The sequence below is a fragment of the Pseudorasbora parva genome, chromosome 14 (genome assembly GCF_024679245.1).
Source record: "Pseudorasbora parva isolate DD20220531a chromosome 14, ASM2467924v1, whole genome shotgun sequence".
Taxonomy (NCBI): domain Eukaryota; kingdom Metazoa; phylum Chordata; class Actinopteri; order Cypriniformes; family Gobionidae; genus Pseudorasbora; species Pseudorasbora parva.
In genome coordinates this window covers 38,011,249-38,032,490 of record NC_090185.1, presented here as the reverse complement: position 1 = coordinate 38,032,490, position 21,242 = coordinate 38,011,249, and the positions used below count along the sequence as shown (strand labels likewise).

At 36.6% G+C, this 21,242-nt stretch overlaps 1 protein-coding gene across 1 annotated transcript in view; it reads left to right on the top strand.

The window, feature by feature from the left end:
• map1sa (microtubule-associated protein 1Sa) overlaps positions 1-17,243 on the top strand; it is a 43,250-nt gene extending 26,007 nt beyond the window's left edge. Inside the window, exons 3-7 of the mRNA XM_067416361.1 lie at positions 2,088-2,170; positions 5,245-5,385; positions 5,763-8,940; positions 14,430-14,626; positions 16,527-17,243. Of these exons, the coding sequence (XP_067272462.1) occupies positions 2,088-2,170; positions 5,245-5,385; positions 5,763-8,940; positions 14,430-14,626; positions 16,527-16,682 (3,755 nt within the window). The 3' untranslated portion in view covers positions 16,683-17,243. The remainder of the gene's footprint in view (positions 1-2,087; positions 2,171-5,244; positions 5,386-5,762; positions 8,941-14,429; positions 14,627-16,526) is intronic.
• The last annotated feature ends 3,999 nt before the right edge of the window (positions 17,244-21,242 follow it).

Below are 21,242 nucleotides of genomic sequence, written 5' to 3'. Positions count from 1 at the left end.
AGAAGTGTTTATCTTATGTTGGTGTTTTTGCAGGGTCCTAGTTACACACTTTCAGAAATGAATTAATAAAAAAATAAAAAAGCGCCTACTTTTTTGGCGGGGGTTATTACAGCTTAGACAACATATACTTGCATGTTTATCACTTTTAGCAGTGTGTTATGTAACTTCAAAGAGTTTCCTGTAAAATGACACCAACATTTTGAACTTAGACCACTGTATGTGTGTATGGGAAGGCTTTTCAATTTGGGTCGGCCAAATCCAGGCGGAAATCCCAAAAAATAGCCCTGGAGTGTAAGAGGTTAGAGAAACAGATGTATGTGAAATATTTTAAATTTTTTCAGAAAGTGCTACTGCTACCAAAGCATAGTGTAACCAATCAGCAAGGTAGCATTTACTGAATTAGCTAGTTAAAGCTAGTCAAGTTTTCACTACTAAAAATATTTAAGTTGATCATTTTAAGGTAATTGTATGAATTCGCTTGCTTGTTTCGGAGAAATTGAAATGTATGAGTACAAAATAAAAATCTGCAAGTTATGCTTACTTTAAACTTAATTTCTTAACTTAATAAAATAATAAAAATGTAACTGACTGCATCAATTTTGGGGTTTTGCCAACAGGTTTGCAGTGTAGTGTTATCAAATTGAAGTTCTTCTAGAGTAGTAGGTCACATTTGTTTGAATGACCACCTATATATAATGTGTAATGGTTTAATTATTTCAGTTGTTTTATAGGAATCAAATAATAAATAAAGAAAATTTTATTTACTTTTTGGGTCAAGACAAATCTTAATTAGTTTCAAATTTTTATGCCACGTTCTTCGAAATGAACTCTTTGTATTTATGTTGGTTTATATGATTTTAAACAAATTATATTTCATTTTATACGTTTAAATTGTATTTAATGTCATTGAAAAATCATGTGATGTTTCCATCAAATGAAAAGTAATAACATATTTCTTTACACATTGACTGCATATGAACGTAGACATCTTGAGCAACACTGTTAAATATTTTTCAATATGATATATATTGGTAGTTTGTTAGACAGTTTATCCACCTGACATTTTTACAAACCAAAATAATATTTTCATGGAAAACGAATGACCTTCTGCGAGAGTCGTCTCTGATATCATTTCCTGTTTTGTTTTGAGTTGGTTCCCTTTGCATGAATTGGTCCTGACCCGCACGTTTGGATTTGCGTTCAGTGTTTATTATACGTTATTTTTTTTTATTAGCTTTTGTCTATTTTGTTAGTTTTCATGTTAGTTTAAGTTTAATTTTAGTCATTAAGAAACTATTTTAGTGTAAAAATTAAGTTTATAAATTTTTTTAAGACTTTATCAGCTTTCTTTCAGTTAACACAAATGTTTTTAATATTTTAAGTTACTGATATTAATATCCCGGGTTATATTCTTTGACTTTTAATGTAAAGGACCAATACCGGTGCTATAGGTGCCACAATCTGTACAATTTAGCGACCCCAGTGCCTCAGTATCATCAGATCTTGTGTGTGTGTGCGTGCGTGCGTGTGTGTGTGTGTGTGACTAGTCGAGGCTGCAGAGATGTTGTCATAGCTCTGCACACAGGAAGGAAGGAGTCGCTTCCTAATGCGTTTCAGTTTGTCACGGTGCAGAGCAGAAGGCTTGAGTTACCTTCAGCTCGCGTTTGCTCATTGTTTGTGGAAGGACAGGAACATGTCATGTAGCATCCGTTTTCTGACCTCTTCAGCGTCCTGTACTTCCTAATCCACCGCCTCTGAATGATTTGGTTGGCATAATGATGCATGTTTGAGGAAGTAGGGTAGAGCCTTTCATCTAGAGCAATAAACCCACATGATGATATGCTGCGGTAATGGTGGTGGACTTTACACCTTTCAAATCTAATGTTACCTGCGTCAGAACCATGGCTCAATGCACACACACTATTATTGATCATATTTTAAATAGTGCTGCCTGTTCAGTCGCCATGTTTGTGTTTGTGACACTGCTGTGGCCACTCTTTGTATCTCTGTACATGTAAAATTAAAATGATTTCCTAGTGTGCATGGACCTTATTTTTAAAGATCGCTCTCTCTGTGTCCATCCACAGGCCAGAAGACGCTGCAGCACAGCGGGGATGTGCTCGAGACCCAGGTGATCGTTAACCCATCGCATGATTCGGTTTGTTCAGAGGTGAGCAACACACTAATATCATCACTAGGCCTGTCACGATAACACATTTTGCTGAACGATAAATTGGCCAAGAAATGATTGTATTGTCGTTCTGAGGCCGTTTTCATCTAAAATAATGATAATGGCATAATAATGCAGGTACACCTTTTCAAAGATCAGTTAACTTTTATTTCTAAAGACTATTTAACACTGAAAACGGAAACGTTTTAAATATTCACAATAAATGAACAAAACAACCAAAAACGATAAAAGCAATGGAATCTCAGTCTGTTAACAAAAAATGCACCTGAATAAATCCCCGCCCCCAAAAAAATGGATGAAAACTGCAACGGATGATTGTGTTTTAGGTGCACATTAGGGGCGGCACGGTTCACAAAACCCACGGTTCGGCTCGTATCACGGTTTTAGAGTCACAGTTTTCAGTTCTGTATGTTTCTTGTTGTATTTTCTTTTAATCCTTAAAGGGTTAGTTCACCCAAAAATGAAAATGATTTCATTAATTACTCACCCTCATGTCGTTGGACACCTGTAACACCTTCGTTCATCTTCAGAACACAAATGAAGATATTTTTGTTGAAAGCTCGAGAAAGGCTTCAGAAAGGCCTCCATTGGGATTTAGTACATTTCCACAGACCCACTCACCAGACCCATAAAGGCACTAAAGACGTCGATACAAAGTCCATCTCACTACAGGGGCTGTACAATAATTGTACCAAGCGGCGAGAACAGTTTTTGTGCGCAAAAAAAAATCTAAATAATGGCTTTATCTGCCAAGATATTGTCTTCCGTGTAGGTCTCGGACGTGAACTCACGCGATAGCGGCGCTCCTCCTCTTCCGGGTCATGTATTCGCTATGATTCGAACGGCGGAGCTGCGTCATATTCTCGCGCATGCGTCGAGTTCACGTCAATAATTTGGTGGATTATATCGTTATTTTGATTTTTGTGCGCACGATAACTATTTTCGTCGCATTGTAAAATGATTGTAGAGCCACTGTAGCGAGATGGACTTTGTATCGAAGTCTTTAGTGCCTTTATGGGTCTTGTGAGTGGGTCAGTCGAAATGTACTGAATGCCAATGGAGGCCTTTTTGAAGCCTTTCTCAGCTTTCAACAAAAATATCTTCATTTGTGTTCTGAAGATGAATGAAGGTGTTACAGGTGTCCAACAACATGAGGGTGAGTAATTAATGAAATCATTTTCATTTTTGGGTGAATTAACCCTTTAACTAGGGCCCTATAAAATCTGTTTAATTTTTTCCCAAATTCCGTTTTTTTCCGTTTTATTTTTTGCAGATTCCTTTTTTTCCGTTAAAAAGTTTGGCAATTCAGTTTTCTTCCCCCTTTACTGTTATTTTGGTGAAATAAGAGTGTGCTTTTAATGTTAATATAATAGAACATAAAACAAAAAATAGGAATGACCTTACATTTTTGAGGTAACAAACATCACATTTACTTTTTAGGACAACTATGATGCAACATAACACTGCACTTCAAGTACTTCAAATATTAATGGTTATGAGCTTTAAACTTACCGGTAAAATACATTATAGTGGTTTATATAAGTTAAAATGAAAGTGCTCCATTAGCTTTTTCTTTCAAGTAAAACAATTAAAAAAGAACTATAAAAAAAATCATAAGAATCATCTTTTACATACAGTACTATTAAGTAAAACATTTAAAGCTGAAAATTACACATTTATGGAAGTGACCACCACAAAATAAAAACAAATTTTGGTCAAAATGTATATATATATATATATATATATATATATATATATATATATATATATATATATATATATATATATATATATATATATATATATATATATATATATATATATATATATATATATATATATGCTAATCCTGGTGGGACTGAGCTATGAATAATACGTTTACTAATACTTTAATACTTTGCTCAATTTAAATAATATAAGTTTAAGTAATTGAGTGATTCTGCATTTCCTATGCATGTTTTTTTTAAATTGCGTGATAAAGGTCTTAAATTTTATTTATAATGGTCTTAAAAAGGTCTTAAAAAGTCTTAAATTTGACTTGGTGAAACCTGCAGATACCCTGCACGCTGGTTTCATTGTAATAATAATATTATAATAATAAATTCATTATTAAATTCTCTTTTTGTGCAGCGCTTAGTTTAATGAAAAAGTTTCATATAATTAAAACATACATTAAATTGTTTGATACCTTAATTTGTTTGCCAGAAAAATCTGAATTTCTAAAAAACAGAATTTCTTAAGAAAAACAAAAACTTTTATTTTATTTTTAAATTAATAATTTATTGTTTTATAAACTTGCTTTTTGATTATTAATTTAAAATGGAATCCAGAAAATGTAAAACATAAAACAGTTATGTTCAAAATGAATTGAAAAAAAAAAAAAAATATATATATATATATATATATATAAAACGTATTTCAAAGGGCCCTAAACATGTAATTGTTAAACTTTTAATAAATATTTTCATGATTTCAATGAATTAAGACTTTTTGATTGCTAGAATTTAAAACTGATTTCATAGGGCCTGATTTAAACACAGAAGCCAAAACATTGATTCCACATTTATTTATTTTGCAGTTATGCTCATGGAAGTCCCTGTATGATATTTTTCATAAAATAATATTTATTGTTAAATATAGCTGTTTATTACTCTGATTTTACTGAAGCCAAATTACTCAATCAAAATCAAAGACAGAGTAATGTTTGCTTTTATGTTCTAAATGATTTCCTTATGTTTAAACTGTTAAATGTTGGGTTTGCTGTACTCTTCCACACACGGCCACTGCAGGTCTTTCCTGATAAATGTATGAAAGCTATTTGACTGGTGTTTACCCAACGTTAGCTTGTGTAAACACGGGGAGATGTTGACACATTTCTTGAAGTACCTTGTTCAGTTATATTTGCTTTCCAGAGCAGCAGCCAAGCGTTTTCTTTCAATGCCTCTTAAAATGTAGGGTCTCGATTTGAGGGGTAAATACATGAGGTTTCTAAAACTGTTTGTTAAGCGTAACATAATTGTTGCACGTTTTAACACTGGTCTTTATTTTCATAGGTTCGTCGGCTCATTTCTGATACGTCTCTCCATAAGCTGCTAATTCTTGCTGGACAATGTGTTGAAGATACTGGAGACCTTGTGTTACAAATTGGGTCTTTTTCTCTAAATGACTTTTTCCAGATATTTACAGATGAAGAGGTCAGTCAACTGTGTCTGTCAAACAAGTTGGTTATGTAGTAGTTTTACTCTTATGATATTCAAATACACGAAAAATTTAGATTATGGTTCAAATCTCTCTATTAACTATGACTTTTGCCTCAATAAACTCCTAATTATTGCTTATTAATAGTTAGTAAGGTAGTTGTTAAGTTTAGGTATCGGGTATGATTGTAGGGGATGCAGAATAAGGCATTAATATGTGCTTTTATAAGTACTAATAAACAGTCAATATCCTAGTAATATGCATGATAATAAGCAACTAGTTAATAGTGAGAATTGGACCCTAGACTAAAGTGTTACCAATATTATTATACTATCTTCTAATAGAAAGTTGTTGTTTTTTTCCCCCAACACAGATTGGAGATTTTCTGAGCTCTGCAGACCCTATACAGAAAGCCAGCTTAACTTTGAGCTGTCCAGAATCTGGGATGTGGAAAACTTCTCAGTTAGAAAAGCATAATTTGCAAGATTATATAGAAATTAAAACCAACCCTCCATTAGTGCTACCAGAGATGGAGGGCCTTCAGGAGTTCACAGAGTATCTGTCAGAGTCTCTTGAACCCCAGTCGCCTTTTAATCTGCTTGTGCCACCCAGTACAGTCGGCTTCCTGAAACTGTCCCGTCCCTGCTGCTATGTGTTTCCTGGAGGAAGAGGAGACTCTGCCTTCTTTGCTGTGAATGGTTTCAATGTCTTGGTCAACGGGGGGTCTGATACTCGATCCTGTTTTTGGAAACTGGTGAGACACCTAGACCGAGTCGACTCAGTATTGCTCACCCATGTTGGTGTGGATAATCTACCTGGTATAAACAGCCTACTTTGCAGAAAAGTGGCTGAACAAGAAGAAGAGGAGTCCGCTGGATCGCAGAGCAATGAAGACTGGCAGAAAAATCTGATATCTCCAGAAATAGGGGTTGTGTTTTTCAATGCTTCAGAAAGACTCAAAACATTGCAGAGTGACCCCAGGGTCCTCCGAAGTTGTGATCAAGTTGCCCAAACGTTACAGCATTTAGAAAGGTTGTCAATTTGTCCAGAGCAGCTCAGTCGCTCTGCGGGGCCGGCTATCGAGCCGGTGACGCTTTTCCAGAAGATGGGTGTAGGTCGACTAGATCTTTATGTACTCAATCCAGTCAAAGGTAGCAAAGAACTAGACGCTTTCTTGCAAACTTGGCCTGCTAGCACTCCAAACACAAAAACCTCAGAAATCCCTCTAGAATGTTTGGTTTCCATATGTGCCCTGTTGGTATGGCATCCAGCTAATCCTCAAGAAAAGATAATTCGGGTTTTGTTTCCTGGGTGCACCCCAGAATCCAAGATCTTTGAAGGTTTAGAGAGGGTAAAGCATCTAGAGTTTCTCAAACACCCAGTGGTTAGTTTGAAGGAACTTGAGGCATCAAAGTTGGATAAACAGCCAAAGCATGCTGGGAGCAAGGAAAGTCTTAAGAGTATTTCCAAAGAATCTCGACCTGGTAGTGCCTCACTCAAAGACAAGGTAAGCAAAGTAGAGTTGAAAAAGCAAGACACTAAAACAAAGACCAAATCCACTAATGACACCATTCCAAAAGAAGGGAAAGAGGGTGAGGAAAAGGCAAAGCCAAAAGATGATGTGAAACCAAGACCAGCTAAGCCTGAAAAGCAAGTGACTAAGAAAGAACCTGCTAAAGATGAAAAGAGGGAAGTTAGGAAGAAAGAGGAACGGCCACCGACAAGTATTGCAAAGAAAGATGAAAATGTAGAGAAAAAGAAAGAACCCTTGAAAAAAGATCTCAGTGTAAAGCCCAAGAAAGATATCAAACCTGACTTAAAAAAAGAGGTTAAGAAAGAGGTCAAACCAGAAGACAAAAAAACTACCAAAACTCTTGGTAAGGATGTTAAGAAAGCCACTGGACATTTGCCAGGTAATGCAGAGTCTAGAAAGTCAGTTGCCAAGAATGGCTCACTAAAGAAAGATTTGTTGGTCCCTAAAAAGGATCATTTGACCAAAGGGAAGCCAAAGCCAGACAAAAAGGAGCCTGACCATCTGAAATCCTCAAGTGAAGTAAGTGCGGACCGGTCAAAGACATCTACACCTGAGGACATCAATGCACAATTGGAAAGATTGAGCCTGGAGAATGAACATGGGCAATTGCAGGATGTCGAAGGCAATCTTGTAAGCTCGCACAACACGCAGGTGAATGCCTCTAAAAAAGGTACTGAAGAAAGTCCAGAGAAGTTTCGAAGCATGGATGGGAACCCGGGATCAAACATTGCTATCGGACCCTCTTCCCCACTTTCCCAGACTCCAAAGAGTGAGAGAAGTGTTAATTTTGACCTCACTCCGACAGAGCTTAACGGATGCCCCAAAGAGGATGTTTGTACAAGCTCGGATGAAAAAACCCTTGAGTTGGTTTCTCCCACAGACTCTTTGAAGAACAGTTCAGGGCATCCTCGTCACCCACAATCCCCTGGTGAAGATTGTAAGGGTTTCAGGGCGTCTGAAGATGGTCAGATGGTATTCTGCAAGAATTCGATGGCAGGTTGTTCGAGAGGCAATATAGAAAACAGCTCCATATCGTCACAAGATAGACAATCAAGCTTTCTCTCCTCTACGTCACTTAAAGATACTCTCCCTGATGCCTCTCCAAGCCTCACTTCCTTTCCTGCAGAAGTTGGCTCTCCACACTCCACTGAAGTAGATGATTCGTTATCCTTCGAACAAGTGCCTGTTTGCCATTCACAAGAGGAGATGGGTAATTTGGCATACACTAATGGACATTTAGCAGACAGAGAACCCAAAACAGATATGCCTTTAGCTTTAAAAACCTCTCATAATAGTTACCACACATACGATGAATCAGAAAATCACCTCTTTGGACCACAGATTGACATCCTTCCACATGATGTCGATCTATGTCTGGTTTCACCTTGTGAGTTTGAGCATCACAAATCTCTAGAGAACCAGCAGGGACTGTCCTCTGAGGTTGTCGCCCCAAGTCCTGAGCTCTCTCAAGAGCCAAACCAGTGCAGTAGTAGTGACCATCAGTCAGTAGAAGGTCAGGAGACGACGTCCTCTGTAAGTGTCTCTCTCATTTCGGTTTCTGATTCAGATGCACCACCAGTCACTGGAGAGTGTCCCTCCATTACTGAGGACATGGACTCTGATGAGGACACTAGTGACATCTTTCCACCCCACCATCCTCATGACCATCCTAGCAGTCATTCGATACACCACCATTCCCAGCATGTCTCTGAAGACCCTCCACCTGCCCCAATGAAGGATTTACCACCGCTGCCACCCCAGCCTGGTGCTTGCATGGCCGACCCAGAGGCTGATACTCAGGGTAAATCTTCCAAGAATGTAACGTTGAAGACCAAAAAATTAGCAACTGTGTCCTCAAAGACTGCATCTGCAAACATAACACAAAGTGGGAAGACAAAGACTGGTGCGCCGGTGTCTGCCAGTGGAACTATTCGGGCTACGTCCAGTATGGACACCCGGCCTGCATCCCGCAATGCTTTCGGGGCATCTAGACCAGCGCTTTCAAAGTCCTCATCTAGTGAGTGCTCATGGTTTCTTCCAGAAATGTATGAATTGTGCATGTATTGGTGATTGAACAAAGCATTTGACTAGTCCCGGGATTCTCAACTCTGGCCCTCAGGTCCACTTTTCCTCCAAACCTTAGTCAAACACACAAGATAATCAAAGTCTTCAGGAATACTAGAAAGTTGCAATTAGGTTGGAGCTAAACTGTGCAAGAAAGTGGATCTTGAGGGCCAGAGTTGAGAAACCCTGGATTAGTCGATTTGTGAGGATATTTAGCAAGGGATTAATTTTTTTCTGAGAGGATTTTGGCATGCTAACAATAACCCTTGGGTTCTCTAATAGGTTGTGTCTCTACTTATTTATGCAATGCGCCATTGCTGCAGCCATATACAGTCTTGTTCAAAATAATAGCAGTACAATGTGACTAACCAGAATAATCAAGGTTTTTAGTATATTTTTTATTGCTACGTGGCAAACAAGTTACCAGTAGGTTCAGTAGATTGTCAGAAAACAAACAAGACCCAGCATTCATGATATGCACGCTCTTAAGGCTGTGCAATTGGGCAATTGTTGAAAGGGGTGTGTTCAAAAAAATAGCAGTGTCTACCTTTGACTGTACAAACTCAAAACTATTTTGTACAAACATTTTTTTTTTCTGGGATTTTTTTTGCCAGGGATTTTTCTGGCAATCCTCTGAATCACTAAACTAATATTTAGTTGTATGACCACAGTTTTTTAAAACTGCTTGACATCGGTGTGGCATGGAGTCAACCAACTTGTGGCACCTCTCAGCTGTTATTCCACTCCATGATTCTTTAACAACATTCCACAATTCATTCACATTTCTTGGTTTTGCTTCAGAAACAGCATTTTTGATATCACCCCACAAGTTCTCAATTGGATTAAGGTCTGGAGATTGGGCTGGCCACTCCATAACATTAATTTTGTTGGTTTGGAACCAAGACTTTGCCCGTTTACTAGTGTGTTTTGGGTCATTGTCTTGTTGAAACAACCGTTTCAAGGGCATGTCCTCTTCAGCATAGGGCAACATGACCTCTTCAAGTATTTTAACATATGCAAACTGATCCATGATCCCTGGTATGCGATAAATAGGCCCAACACCATAGTAGGAGAAACATGCCCATATCATGATGCTTGCACCTCCATGCTTCACTGTCTTCACTGTGTACTGTGGCTTGAATTCAGAGTTTGGGGGTCGTCTCACAAACTGCCTGTGGCCCTTGGACCCAAAAAGAACAATTTTACTCTCATCAGTCCACAAAATGTTCCTCCATTTCTCTTTAGGCCAGTTGATGTGTTCTTTGGCAAATTGTAACCTCTTCTGCACATGCCTTGCCGTTATATTTTTTAACAGAGGGACTTTGCGGGGGATTCTTGAAAATAGATTAGCTTCACACAGACGTCTTCTAACTGTCACAGTACTTACAGGTAACTCCAGACTGTCTTTGATCATCCTGGAGGTGATCATTGGCTGAGCCTTTGCCATTCTGGTTATTCTTCTATCCATTTTGATGGTTGTCTTCCGTTTTCTTCCACGTCTCTCTGGTTTTGCTCTCCATTTTAAGGCATTGGAGATCATTTTAGCTGAACAGCCTATCATTTTTTGCACCTCTTTATAGGTTTTCCCCTCTCTAATTAACTTTTTAATCAAAGTACGCTGTTCTTCTGAACAATGTCTTGAACGACCCATTTTCCTCAGCTTTCAAATGCATGTTCAACAAGTGTTGGCTTCATCCTTAAATAGGGGCCACCTGATTCACACCTGTTTCTTCACAAAATTGATGACCTCAGTGATTGAATGCCACACTGCTATTTTTTTGAACACAACCCTTTCAACAATTGCCCAATTGCACAGCCTTAAGAGCGTGCATATCATGAATGCTGGGTCTCATTTGTTTTCTGACAATCTACTGAGCCTACTGGTAACTTGTTTGCCACGTAGCAATAAAAAATATACTAAAAACCTTGATTATTCTGGTTAGTCACATTGTACTGCTATTATTTTGAACAAGACTGTATGATCCGTGTTGGCAAATTGTCAAAAATGAGTTGGTTATTTTCCAGTGTCTATTTAAAAAACCTTAAATTATGTATGAATTGTTGGAATCAGAAACAAACAAAAACAATGACTGAGCTACACCTGTCTGAATTCGATAGAGTCAGCAAAGTCAATTTTTAGAGAAATTGAGTTATTTTTCTGACGGTTCCAAAACAGGAAAAAAGTATATTACTTTTACCCATGATTCCACAATTGTTTGATTGACATTAATTAAAAAGACAGTCTATATATTAAGACTTAATGAAATGCACGGATCTAATATAATGTCACACATTAGATGTTTTTTCTCAACAGTTCTCCAAACGTTCACTTAAGATAACATAATGTTTGTGTGAATACTCGTCAACACAGACATTTTGAAATACTGTAATTCTGTGTGTTCAATGCCTATAGAAAGTCATCATACCCTGTTTAAAATCTTCACCTTTTGTCTCATTACACCCTGGAAAATAAAAGAAATGAAGTCTTAACTTTTTTGAGCTGTATCTACACATCATAACCCTCATCATCAAAGTGAAATGAACACTTTAAAACATTCTGGAGGATTATAACAAATTTAAAAACTAGAAAAACAGGGTTGGAAAAGTCTCCAGTCCCCTGATTAAATATTTCTTAGAGCCCCCATTTGCTTTAATTACAGTCATTAAAGATTTTTGTATATGTCTTTACTAGCTTTGCATTTGGGAATTTTTGCCCATTCTGTGTCTGCTTTTCACCAAGCAAGAAAGAAGCCTTTCCAGAAAAAGGGCCACACTCAGTCTTGTTTACACTATGCAAAAATACACCTGGAAGACTGTGATGCCGTCTGTCAAAAGGTGCTATGGTCTGACGAGACCAAAATGTAAATTTTTGGACTGAACTCCAAAAGCTATTTTTGGAGAAAAGCAAACACAGCACACCATACCGACTGTGAAGCGTGCTGGTGGCAGCATAATGATGTGGGGTTGTTTCTCTTCAGCAGGGACTGGGCGATTGCTATCATCTTTTAAAGTCCTCATGAAATCAAAATTTACCCTATTTACTTTGTTAGCATAAATTAAGGTCTTAGGGTGAACAATTAATCCACACAGAAAAAAAATGTTTGCTGTAGTAATCTTTAATCAACATCTGCTAAATAACTTTCGGTCTGGAAACGGCATCCCTCAGATGATGTCATGACAGCTTAGGTTTTAAAATGCGTAACTACTCCCCTCCAGCCGTTATTCTGCTATGAACGTGAGATGGAGAGGAGGAGCGCTGAGGTAAAACCCTGCCCTCTATTCAATATTCAGTTTCACTTGGAAATACGTCACAGCACTGAAGAAAACTCACTCACTACTTCCGGTTCACTAGGACTTTAAGATTGGTCTGGGGAGTCTGCTCTACTGCACAAGAGGCGTGATCAACAGGCATAGTTCAAATGACATTGTGCGCAATTGGATAGCCTGGATGCCAGCTGAACTCAAATTTTTTAGGTCGGGCAGTTCGGTCTGGCCTTGCTCAACAGAGGTGTAATTATCTCTGAACAAACTGTTCGGACCAATGAAATCAGGGCGGGCTTTAGATGATGACGGACAGATGATAAACAGTAACGTAATCATCACGTCATCAAAGGGGCTTGGATTATATTTACGCGAATCCTAAACGGAGAGCTTGTTTGTATATGCATTCACCTTCACAATTTCTCTCAAAAATTATGATCATGTTGGGTAAGTACTCTGGGTATCAATAAATTCTTTTATTTTTTTACAACACCAGGCAAAGATCGTTTATTCCAATGCACGTGCAGACAGGGTTGCCAAGTTTTTACAACAAAATCAGCCAACTACTAGCCCTAAACCATAGCTTCTCGGGGGGGAAAAAATTGAGTTTGGGGGGTAAAATGTGTTATTTTGGCAAGATTGCCTGCTAAAATTTGCACTCATGGGTCTATATATCACATAATAGTCGCTTCAACCCGCGGACATAGAAAACAACCGCGGAAAAAAACGCGGACTTGACAACACAGTGCAGTTGAGCTCTGTCTGTTGACATTTGACAATGCATCACATCGTTGCTCTGATTGGTTGTTGGTCTATCTAATTGATGTCTTTCCTGGTTGGGTTGAAACACGCCTCATAATCACAGCCTAATGGAGCAGTTTCAGACTCATATTCTGGCTAGAATTGAGTATGACCACGTCAGGCTACCAATCAGACCAATGATCCACCACTTCTCTATCCGTCATCGTGGTAAACCCACCAATAGTGCGCCAGGTGGATAAGCCGATTTGTGATTGGTCCCCGCAAATGTGCAACAGAAGCAGGGCGAAAATCAAATCGCCAGGCAGATTAGGCTGGGTTTACCCAGTCTACGATTGGTTCGGATTGAAGGGAAAATGGATGCTACCAAGTGCATCGAAACTCTTGAGGAAAACCTGCGTCCCTTTGCTAGACAGCTGAAGGTGGTCAAGTCATTCACCCTCCAGCACGACAATTATCCTAAACATACCGCCAAAAGGACAATGCTTAATGATGGGTAGGTGAATGTCCTTGAGTAGCCAAGTCAGAGCCCTGACTTAAATATGATTGAAAATCTGTGGATGGACTTGAACAACACAGTCCATTGCTGCTCACCGCAGAATGTGATTGAACTTGAGCAATTCTGCAAGTAAGAATGGGCAAATATTCCCCAATATAGGTGTGTAAAGCTAGTAAAGACATATCCAAAAAGTGAAATGGCTGTAATTAAAGCAAACGGTAGCTCTATGAAGTATTAAATCTGGGCACTGATGACTTTTCCTGTTATTCTAGCTTAAAGAATTATTAAAAATATTTTTAAAATGTTAATTAATGTGTTATGATGTGTAGATACAGCTCAAAAACATTAGACTTAATTTTATTTTAATTGTAATGTGACAAAAGGTGAAGATTTTAACAGGGTATGAAGTCTTTCTATAGGCACTGTATGTGTTTATCGCGCTTCCTGAGGCGTCTGTGCGCACGCTTCAGATGTGTCGCGCAAGTGAGATCATTTTCTTTAAATCAGCATGAGTTTGAAAATCACATTTTATTGATTCAGACTCATGCCATCGAGAATTCGCTATGCATATTCACAAAGTTGGAATACTGCGCTTTAAAACGACACCAAACTTGTTCTGAGAGGAAGTGTCAGTCGTCAAAAAAACGAGCAGAGTAAAACGGTAAAGGTAATCCCTTCAGAAAACATACAAATAAAGACACTTATAGATGTTCAGGTGCTTTTTGGAGCATTGGGATGGCTAGACGAGGGCTTGATGAACTCATTTTTGTGAACCTAAAATTCGGTCTTTTTTTAACTTGTTTTGCCTGTAGCCTGAAAATATCCCGTGCCCATTCCCACTCATTTTGCCAGCACGGGTTGCATATATTGATAAATGTGATTTGAAATCCAAATGTGCGTAATGTCATATCCTCTCTTTGCAGGTTCTGTCAGTTCAGTGTGTTTGGACTTGGCATATTTGCCCTCGGGCTCGGCAGCTTCCACTGTCGACGTGGAGTTTTTCCGGCGCCTCCGTTCATCCTGCTATATAATTAGTGGAGATGAGCCACACAAGAAAACTGTCATGAGATCTATTCTCGACTCTCTTTTAGAGGGCAAAGCGTCCTGGCCGAGTGTGCAGGTGAGGAGAGGTTTTATTTATTCATTGCCTTTCCCAAGCATATAGAACATATAGCAAAAACAGATCCTACTGAATAATCCCTACACAGTAAAAAAAATATTGTAAAAATAAGATACCTGGTTGCCTCAATTTTGAGGTAATTGAAATTCAACATTTTTGTTAATACACTGAAAATTTTTGAGAATCGACAACCTTTATTCGAATATTATTAAACGATTTTACAAGCATATTCATGTTTTATTTGGGATCACGCAGTGAAACATGCCAAATTGTGCTTTTTTTATGTGGTTCAGATTAGAGGATGACACGGGAGTGGATTTTCACTCCTGTCCCGTCCCACTCCCATAGAAAGAAATCTTGTCCCGTCCCACTCCCAGATCAAAGTTAAAAAAAAAATCCCATCCCATCCCGCTCCTGGTAAACTGACTCCCGCTCCTGTACCGCTCCCATATATTTTTTTCTTCAATTAGTGTTTAGTTAATACATAGAATTTGATTGAATCTGCTCTCCATCCTGTTTTAGACAGCTGCTGAGCCCCTGTTTCTAGATTTTCTCCAGAAAATGGAAGACAGCAAATAAAAGAAAAACAGTACATAGTTCACACCATGTCTACAATAGTTTAATAAATCCAAACAGCACATAAAGCTGCATTTTTCTCATTTATTGTTGAGTAAACAATACATTTATAGTTTACATTTACAGTTTTAGTTATAGTTCTTAGAGCGCTGCTCTTTGAATTCTGGCGGGAAACCGTGACAAAAAGCACTGATGGCTTCTGGGATGGCTGGGTCATGTAGTTATTTTTTAATTGCGTTACATTGTAGGCGTATTAAAAGGAAACTACAAAATGTTGTATTTACTTTTTTTTCTTTTCGTCTTTGCTATTGGTTGATTCCTGCTCCCGTTAACCATTTATCCTGTACCGTCCAAATCCCGTGATTAATAGCAAAGATGACTCCCATCCTGCAGGAATCCCACGGGAATCCCGTGACCCATGGGATTCCCGGAAAAATGTCAGACTCTAGTTCAGATACAGTAATATTTTTTAGTTTCTTTTTATTAAACCAATTTACTTCATTGTATCAACTCAAATTTTACATTTCAGTCAACTCAAAATTTTAAGGCAACCAGGTTACTTACTTTTTTTAAGTTAAATCAACTTTTTTTTTTTTACAGTGCATTGTTTATCCAGTTGTATGGATGGTGTAAAGGGGGGGTAGAAGTGTGAACCATTTAGTGGGTTAGTGGGCACACTTTTGGAGCACGCTGGTGAACGCGCACCGAGTATACACAGATTAATGCGTCACTCGTGCACAATTATAAACCGGGCTTCAGTCGTACTGTCATAGATGTAAACTCCTCACCTCTAGGTGAGAATTCGCCTTTTTGAGATCAAAATAGGTCACCTACGAGATTTACTTAGATCCGATGAGAGAGGGTTTTGTGGGAGGGTGGGGGGTCTGTTCGGGCTGATCTTTTTTTTTCTAGTTTTGTGAAGAGTGACATTACAAGGTAATAAAGAAATAGGGTTTAACTAACGAGGTGGCGTACAAAGTATCCAATATTGATGCATTTGTAACCAGTGGGATCTTCAGTGTTGAGTGTTAATGAAGCTAAGAGGATTTCCAACATATGTTTTATCTGGTTATTGTAGTCTTGTTTTTGTTTTGTTTCTGTAATCAGCTCCCATATCTATTGAATCCTTTTTGTGTTGTATAAAGGGTTGTTTTGCCCCGCAGAAAGCACAGGTTTGTATTTGCTTGTTTTGGTTATTGTGGGGTTTACCTCCACCCATCCCCCTGCAAACTCTCCCCTACTCAGGTCTACACCGGCTGACAGTCACACTGAAGACAGGTATTTACTCTACTGTTTTACTAATGGTTTTTCCATTGACTTGCAGGTGACTTTGATTCCCACCTTTGATTCGCTGACTATGCACAACTGGTACCAGGAGACCCATGAGCGGCAGCGGGATCTGTCCATCACAGTGCTTGGCAGCAACAGCACCGTGGCCATGCAGGACGAGACCTTCCCAGCATGCAAAGTGGAGTTTTAAAGACCCCAAAACAATCACACCCCTGCCTACACTGCAAAAAAATGCTTTTCTTACTTAGTATTTTTATCTTGTTTCCAGTCCAAACATCTAAACATTCTTAAAACAAGAAGAAAAATAACAAACGAGAGTTTTTGCTTAAAATAAGAAATTTTGATTAGAAACAGGACAAAAATACTAAGTAAGAGAAGCATTTGTTTGCAGTGAATCACTAGAGCACTTCTTGTTCACTCTCAAAATAATGATGTCTCAGTTCTGGTCATTTTTACCTGTAATTTAACATATACACTCGCTGCTTATTAAAGTGTTATGGATTCTGTGTGAACAGGGTAGACGATATTGCCATTACTTTTTTTTAGGGCTGTTTTTAGCAGTTTGGTTATTTTATATAATTCATTGCATCTTGTGGCTATCTAGCATGTCGATATCTGGATGTTTCCAGCTCATGGTCCTACATTACTTGCACATACATTTTGCACAGTTTAGATTCCTCTTGGAGAACTATGGGACACTGCAAAAAATGCGTTTCTTACTTAGTATTTTTGTCTTGTTTCTAGTCCAAACATATAGAAATTCATAAAACAAGAAGTATTTACTAGACAAGCAAAAGTAATTGTCTTGTTTTGGGGGGAAAATAACTCAAAATTAAGAGTTTTTGTTTAAAATAAGATAAATAATCTGCCAGTGGGGTAAGCATTATAACCTTAAAGCAACATTGTTGCTTACTCCATTGGCAGATTTTTTTAGCTTATTTTAAGCACAAAGTCTCTTAATTTTGAGTTATTTTTACCCAAAGCAAGACAATAATTTTTACTAGTCTAGTAAATGTTTCTTAATGTAAGAATTTTTAGATATTTAGACTAGAAACAAGACAAAAATACTAAGTAAGAAAAGCATTTTTTGCAGTGTAGAATAGAGTTAAATATCCAGCTGATATGTCTGGAAACGGCAGATGTTTCCCTGTACAGTCAGGACCTTGAACAAGTTTATCTTCTTTTAGGGAGAAAAATAGGGCACGTTTTGTTTTAACAAAACAGAACAACCTTCGTCATTAAATGAACAGAAGCTGAGCTGTCTCGATAAACATTTCACTAAGATAATTGTAGAGTACTTTGTACCAAATGACGATTGCAGGTTTCAAAATATAAGGCAGATGAAATTTACTCTTTAATTGCAAACACTATGTAGGAAAATAAAGATTATTTTTGTGACAGTTTTACATTTATTAAAAGTGGAGAACAGTCTTTGCCTTTTTGTCGCACTTGGCTCCTTCTGGAGGAGAAACGTAATGCGTATCAAAGATGAATGCCTTGTTTGTTCTGCCGTCATCGACTAACACTAAAGCATGTCGTGTGTATCGCGACCACCTTGATTTCTGTTGAATGTCCTGAAGTAGACGACTCAAATAATGTGCACATAATCACAGCAATGGCTGCGATACTTCCTGAGAAATAGCATGTTTTAATTGTGCAGCCGTTTCCATAAAAACATGTTATTTTTTTCGTTTGGTCCTTTATAAAGCCGTTAGTGCGACAGGTTTCAAAATTGCACTTTTATTGTTTTCCTTTCTGAGCCGATTTTTATGAGGTACAAGTACTATGTTTTAGATTTTCTTTCTCTTATAAGGAGAAACCAGCCAAAAAAGAAAACAAATATAGCAAGTGTGCGTAAATGTCACTAACATGCTTAAATATTTCAGGATGGAATTCCAAAATGTAAGCATATTTTCAAATGTCAAATAAAGCTGATAAATTAAAAATGACAGTATTTTTTTCTTTCTTTCTCTGTGTTGATGTGAGGGCTCAAAAAACTATGTCAAGTTAAATCTTTTCAAATTGATACAAATGTGGCACCCGGATGATTATAGTCATGCACCATGACATGCCACTAAACTGTACTTAAAAGAATACCATGGTACATGATCAGATGCCATTGAATTTATGGTAATTACTACTGTGATATAATAAAACATATTGTCAAGAATACAGAAATGAATCCTTATCTTATAATAAGCATCTTTAAATGCAATGAAATAGTGAATTATAGAAAGATTACTCTAGTAAACACTAGTGAATTATAGAAAGATTACTCTAGTAAACATTAGTGAATTACAGAAAGATTACTCTAGTAAACACTAGTGAATTATAGAAAGATTACTCTAGTAAACACTAGTGAATTATAGAAAGATTACTCTAGTAAACACTAGTGAATTATAGAAAGATTACTCTAGTAAACACTAGTGAATTACAGAAAGATTACTCTAGTAAACATTAGTGAATTATAGAAAGATTACTCTAGTAAACACTAGTGAATTACAGAAAGATTACTCTAGTAAACAGTGAATTATAGAAAGATTACTCTAGTAGACACTAGTGAATTACAGAAAGATTACTCTAGTAAACACTAGTGAATTATAGAAAGATTACTCTAGTAAACACTAGTGAATTACAGAAAGATTACTCTAGTAAACACTAGTGAATTATAGAAAGATTACTCTAGTAAACATTAGTGAATTACAGAAAGATTACTCTAGTAAACATTAGTGAATTACAGAAAGATTACTCTAGTAAACACTAGTGAATTACAGAAAGATTACTCTAGTAAACACTAGTGAATTACAGAAAGATTACTCTAGTAAACAGTGAATTATAGAAAGATTACTCTAGTAGACACTAGTGAATTACAGAAAGATTACTCTAGTAAACACTAGTGAATTATAGAAAGATTACTCTAGTAAACACTAGTGAATTATAGAAAGATTACTCTAGTAAACACTAGTGAATTATAGAAAGATTACTCTAGTAGACACTAGTGAATTATAGAAAGATTACTCCAGTAGACACTAGTGAATTATAGAAAGATTACTCTAGTAAACACTAGTGAATTATAGAAAGATTACTCTAGTAGACACTAGTGAATTATAGAAAGATTACTCTAGTACACACTAGTGAATTATAGAAAGATTACTCTAGTAAACACTAGTGAATTATAGAAAGATTACTCTAGTAAACACTAGTGAATTATAGAAAGATTACTCTAGTAAACACTAGTGAATTATAGAAAGATTACTCCAGTAAACACTAGTGAATTATAGAAAGATTACTTTAGTAAACACTAGTGAATTATAGAAAGATTACTCTAGTAGACACTAGTGAATTATAGAAAGATTACTCTAGTAAACACTAGTGAATTATAGAAAGATTACTCTAGTAGACACTAGTGAATTATAGAAAGATTACTCCAGTAGACACTAGTGAATTATAGAAAGATTACTCTAGTAAACACTAGTGAATTATAGAAAGATTACTCTAGTAGACACTAGTGAATTATAGAAAGATTACTCTAGTACACACTAGTGAATTATAGAAAGATTACTCTAGTAAACACTAGTGAATTATAGAAAGATTACTCTAGTAAACACTAGTGAATTATAGAAAGATTACTCTAGTAAACACTAGTGAATTATAGAAAGATTACTCTAGTAAACACTAGTGAATTATAGAAAGATTACTCCAGTAAACACTAGTGAATTATAGAAAGATTACTCTAGTAAACACTAGTGAATTATAGAAAGATTACTCTAGTAGACACTAGTGAATTATAGAAAGATTACTCTAGTACACACTAGTGAATTATAGAAAGATTACTCTAGTAGACACTAGTGAATTATAGAAAGATTACTCTAGTAAACACTAGTGAATTATAGAAAGATTACTCTAGTAGACACTAGTGAATTACAGAAAGATTACTCTAGTAAACACTAGTGAATTATAGAAAGATTACTCTAGTAAACACTAGTGAATTATAGAAAGATTACTCTAGTAAACACTAGTGAATTATAGAAAGATTACTCTAGTAAACACTAGTGAATTATAGAAAGATTACTCTAGTAAACACTAGTGAATTATAGAAAGATTACTCCAGTAAACACTAGTGAATTATAGAAAGATTACTCTAGTAAACACTAGTGAATTATAGAAAGATTACTCTAGTAGACACTAGTGAATTATAGAAAGATTACTCTAGTAAACACCAGTGAATTATAGAAAGATTACTCTAGTAAACACTAGTGAATTACAGAAAGATTACTCTAGTAAACACTAGTGAATTATAGAAAGATTACTCTAGTAAACACTAGTGAATTATAGAAAGATTACTCTAGTAAACACTAGTGAATTATAGAAAGATTACTCTAGTACACACTAGTGAATTATAGAAAGATTACTCTAGTAAACACTAGTGTTTTGAATCACACTATAGTAAAGATACTACGATATATTATAGTATTGTATACAGAATACTGTAGTTTGAACTATAGTCACTTGTTAAGCTGTAGTAATACTGAGGTATACTACAATTTACTGTACTATAGTATGATGTAAAAACACTAGTATTTACTAGTTATTGTACTTTATGTGGGCATCATCAAGATATTCATCAAATACTAAAAATAATTTTTGTACAGACTAGGGTTTCAAGATCGTGCAAAGCTGAATGGAGAAAAAAATAGTTAAATGATATGCGTATTATTTGATTGTGTATCTTGAGTTATTTGGGGATGTT